We start from the raw sequence: 5,130 nt of genomic DNA on the forward strand, positions 1-5,130 counted from the left end.
TTCGCAAATAGTTAAGGATGTGGGCTGTTCTAGTTTTAGGGAAATGCGAAGGTTAGGCTCAGGATAGGAAAGAGTGAAGGTACGTGTCCAACCAGTCTTAGGACTGATGACCTTATGATGATGATGATGATGTATGTATGTACCAGACGTAAGTAATAGAGGGCAGTAGAGAGAAGAAAAGATTCTATCACCTTTTTATTATTTTTTTTATAGATACAGAGCTTTTTAGTATTTGTTTTAGACTCCAAAACCTTCTCCATGCGCCCGTAATTCAAATGATCCTCCTCCAATGGTTATGGAGTATTTTACGCAGTTTGTCATAGTTTTCTTCTTACTTTCATTTCATTCATTTTTAAATAGTTCTACTTGCTATCTGCAGTGAGAGTATTATTTGTTCCATCTACAAATCTCTTGCATTAATTTCATTTTGTCATTCGCAATACATCTCGCGAGGCCAATGTAGTGATCGAGACAGAATGAATGTAAACACGGTTGACAATTTCAGCTTCGAGAGAGTAAGTTAACTGTATTTCAAAATTAAAAACATAACATTTGCCTGCTTCAATAACTTTTTTTCATAGTTATCAGGAAATGAGGCGGTATGGTACCCCGTAATATCATACGCCAACAACGGCGACTGCCAGAGGGTATATTTTACCGTGTGGGGTGCTTTACCCTTATCCACGGAAATGGATCACCTATGGAAAAATGTAAGCTCCGGTGTGTGGCATAGAAGGCAAGGTCGAGTAATATGGGATGAGTCTTATTATCCTTACGGACTAGCAGTACTGAGGGTGGAATACCCCGATGCCGCGGATGTAATGGTATATAGAGTTATTGGATTAGAGGATGATGAATTCGCCATTTTTTACAGATGCGTTAATGTAAATAGAAGAAACAGACAGGGTAAGAATAATCATATCTATGTAAATGTACATGCAGTTCCTTTATAAATGACCGAGAAACACATGAGTTCGATGTATGCAACCAACAATACAAGATGCACAAAATCAATTCAAATATCCCTAGACGATTTATGAAAATCATTAGAGAAAGTTGCAGGCAGTAGGTATTTTATGAAATGTCAAAATAACTAAAATGTTTAGTAGTATCATATAAAACAGGAATAAATCAAAACGAATAAGAGAGACAGATAGACCGAGTTATTTAATATATTTAGTTAATAGAATAGGTAGTTAGTGTTAATCCGATACTATCGAAAGTCACAAGGAAAACGAAGCAAGGACAAAATTGGACGATTTCAGAGATAATATCTACTAATAACTTTTGGCACATTCTTTGAAATTTACTCTTTTTAGTGTGACGAATACTTTTTTAAATCAGAGGCAGTTCTCATTATTTCTATCCTCCATAGTAGTAAACTAGTAACCAGATTCAAAGCGTAAATCTCAAATCAACTAGTAGGTACACTATCGGTTACTAAAAATGAGGTTACGTGGCTCTCGATCATTTACGAAAGCACTATATATGTTACTTTGAAAGCTGTAAATCTGAGGATGTATCTACATGAGTTGGCAATGTAAGGACTGATTTGATAAAGAAATGAAACTATTTTTCGATCGTTTACCGTCATAGGTTGGTGCATGCTAGATTGTGCTAATGACAACAATTAGTAACTGCTATTATATACACTCGAATATATGCGTTAGGGTATATGCAACCAAATATATACCAGAATTCAGACCCACCCAATTTTTTCAATTGTTTATTTCTACCTCAAATAGGTACGTAGAAATTGCTAACTTGTAGTTAAGAATTCTGGTTTAGCGATAACATCCAGGATATCGAAAATAGGCTTTCATCGTCACTTAGTTGTACAATATTGTACTATCGGATATACCAACGCAAACCGGTGTTTTTGGCGTTTTCCCGTCACAAACATTGTTTAAACCGCTTAAAGCCGAATGAAATTTTATAAAATATTTGTACTTTTAATTTTTAATAGAACGCCTTTTCGCCATTTCACGTATCTTAAAGTTAACATACCTATAGCTCAAAGAACTTTTTGTATAGAGTGATGCTTTTCTAGATCATAAGGGATAGGAGATATCAAGCCAAAAATGTCACGAACTTGTACTCTTTTAGACTGGACGGCCAGTGACCAAACACTCCTATCTACGCGTACAAGTCAATGGACATGTACAGTATTAAAACTCATCAGTGTACTCACCGCTCGCCCATCAGTTACTTTTGCCTAAAAATCTCCTCATAATAGATACCAGATTTTTTTTCTGTTTATCTTACCTTATTTTATTTTTTACCTGACGTATGTAGGGTCGTGTCGCCTTTAATAAAAAGAAGTCACTTCTATGCTCGCGAACCGTTAATTTAGAAACATGCACAGTGGGAGCGGCGGAAAAGAAAAGGTTAGAAGCGTTCGAAATGTGGTGTTATAGGCGGATGATGAGGATATCGTGGGTAGAAAAGGTTAGAAATGAAGAGGTATTGGAAAGAATAGGNAGGTGTCATTAGTGTCATCTTCTCATTTGCTGTTTTCATGGAATACTTCTATTATTTCGTCTGCATTGTCTATTTCAAGGGTTTCTTCGGGATCAACGTTAGGTAGGTGCGAAATAAGGTCTAAATCGTCATCGTCAGTTACTGTTTCATTAGTATTTATCTCAATTCGTGAGAGAGCATTTGTAACTACATTTTCTTTACCTTTTTTATAATGAACTGTGTAGTCAAATTCTTCTAGTCTTAGTCTCCATTTAGTAAGGCGGGAATTGGGATCTTTTAGTGAAAAAAGCCAAATTAAGGTTTTCTATTATGAATGGTCGTCCGTAAATATAAGGTCTGAAATGATTAATTGTTTCTATAATGGCGAGTAATTCGTGTTCTATAGTGGAGTAGTTTCTTTCTGCAGAATCTAGTGTGCGGGAAAATAAAACGCTATCGGTTTAGAATTTTGTGATAATACGCCAACTACGGCGACATTGGAAGAATCCGTAATTAGGTGGAAAGAAAATCTGGGTAAACAAGGATGAGAGATATCGATTTTTGTACATTTGTAACTTTCTTTAAGCATTTGGTGAATGGTTGTACTATTTGTGCGAAATTTTTAATAAATCGCCTGTAATATCCTATAAGGCCGAGAAGCTTTCATTTCTTTCGTGGTTTTCGGTAATGGGTACTCTTCAATTACTTTGATTTTCGGCTTGATGCCATCAGGTGTTATTACGTGGCCAAGAAAAACAACTTCTTTTCGAAGGCACTCAGACTTTGTCTAGTTGAACTTTAAGATTGAAGTGACGTAATTTTTCAAAAATCTGGATTACATGAAGGATATGCTCTTGAAGGGATTTTGAAAAAATTACGACATCATTCATGTAAACAAAACAGGATTTATATAGATGTTCTTTTAGAGCGTTGTCCATTACTCCTTGGAACGTACTGGGGGCATTTTTTAGACCGCTATTTACTGTGAACGCAGTGAAATCCCTGAGGCAAATCTAGTTTGGAAAAATAGACACATTTGCCAAGATTGTCAAGGATTTCTTCTTGGATGAGGGTATTTATCTTCTGTAGCTTTTTCGTTCAATTTTCGATAATCAATAACCAAACGCCATTTGCGTTTACCGCTGGCATTTACCTTTTTGGGGACAATCCATACAGGTGAGCCATGCTTGATCTTATAATTTTGCTATCTAGCTAGCTTTTGAGTTTAGTTTTAAATTTTAGTTGTTAGGTGGGATTTGTATCTGAAGGATTTACAAAAAAACGGGTTCATTATCTACTGTTCGAATTTTATGTTTCACTGCGTTTGTAAATGTCAGGTTAGTGTTTTCATAATAGAATACGTCACTATATTTTTTACAAAGAGTATATATCCCCCTTTTCTTCGATATTTAAATGTTCCGTTCGAATTAATTGCGAAATGTCGACTTTATGGGAAGGGATTTCTTTTTCTTCTTTTATGGTTACATTGTCCAATGGTTGATGGAAATTAATTTCAATTTTGCTCTCTTCTTATAAAGGCAAAGTGCAATAGCCGTTTTTTGCGTAAGTTATGGATTCGGGAATAATTAACCCCTTGTAGTTTATTTCTGGAACGATTACTACTTGACCGTTGTCGTTATGAACTGGAATTATTGTTACTGATTTTACCTTTTCTTTATAGGATTTAAAGTTTTTCGGAAGAAATTCTAGTGTGTCTGGTCTTATTAATAATGAATTTAAGTCGAGTCTAGTCTGGTGTTGGAAAATCCGGGATATTTTCTTCGTATTGTACTGGATTTTCATTTTCGATATAATCTGGCATTTCGTTAATATTATCATAGAGATCGTCTTTTGGATTGTGGTTTTCCGGTTTTTCGATATTGTGTAATTCATCTACTATGAAGTTGGGAGGACCTGTACTTCGGAAGTAATTTTGGAATTTGGGAGGATTGTTGTTTTGTCTCGAGTTAGATGTGTTTCTTGTGGAGATGAACATAGGTGTGGGCGTGTACTCGGTCTTTTTTTGAAATTTTAAGGAATAACTTTCGAATTAGCTTGATTATTGTTTCGGGTACGCAACATGTCGTTTCTTACTGGAGATGGATTTATATTTTTATAAGGTTGTTGTGGTAGTTGGTAATTTCAGAATGGTTGGAATATATTGTTTGTTCGGAACGGAGAAAATGGAGGGGTATTTTGTGTAGATTTTAGTTCTACTTTAGGTAAGGGATGTTGTAATGACTTTGTTGCTTTCATAGGTCTGTCATATAAAAGTGAGGAAATTTATTCGCTGTCTGTTGTTGTCATAATTTCTTAGCTGTACCAGTCTTCTAATGATATGTGGTTTTTAAATGAGATAAACGACCTGTATGGTTCTACTAAGCCTGCCATATAAGTATTCAATGCGCGTTTATTATACATATCCGTTTTGCATTGTCATATTCGTGGGTTTAACAAAATTTACTTCTAAGACTAATAACAAAAACTATTTATTTACACTAATTATTAATATATCACTATTCACTGCGCTATTTATTTCACTGCTATCACTGTCAATTTATTTCTCGACTCACTTCTGCAACGGTCAATTTATTTCTACTCCTTTCGGCGATCGTCACTTCCTTTAAATACTCTTTTGTTAACTGTCTGGAACCCTCTAGAAACATCCGG

The 5,130-nt window shown here is 35.2% G+C and overlaps 1 protein-coding gene across 1 annotated transcript; it reads left to right on the top strand.

Annotated features, from left to right (window-relative positions):
• The first annotated feature begins 415 nt into the window (after window positions 1–415).
• Window positions 416–2,290, top strand: LOC112906071. Its single transcript, XM_025979694.1, has 2 exons — window positions 416–515; window positions 582–2,290. Exons 1-2 carry the CDS (start codon window positions 477–479, stop codon window positions 951–953), a joined length of 411 nt encoding a protein of 136 aa, XP_025835479.1. The 5' UTR covers window positions 416–476; the 3' UTR covers window positions 954–2,290.
• Window positions 2,291–5,130: the final 2,840 nt, after the last annotated feature.

This window comes from Agrilus planipennis, unplaced genomic scaffold (genome assembly GCF_000699045.2).
Source record: "Agrilus planipennis isolate EAB-ADULT unplaced genomic scaffold, Apla_2.0 scaffold1592, whole genome shotgun sequence".
In the NCBI taxonomy this organism is placed as follows: domain Eukaryota; kingdom Metazoa; phylum Arthropoda; class Insecta; order Coleoptera; family Buprestidae; genus Agrilus; species Agrilus planipennis.

Bases quoted from the DNA above. Each gene is read 5' to 3' on its own strand.
- LOC112906071 (XM_025979694.1), top strand. From the start codon at position 477: ATGAATGTAAACACGGTTGACAATTTCAGCTTCGAGAGA. The intron at 516-581 runs GTAAGTTAACTG...TTTTTTTCATAG, and splicing joins ACAATTTCAGCTTCGAGAGA to TTATCAGGAAATGAGGCGGT.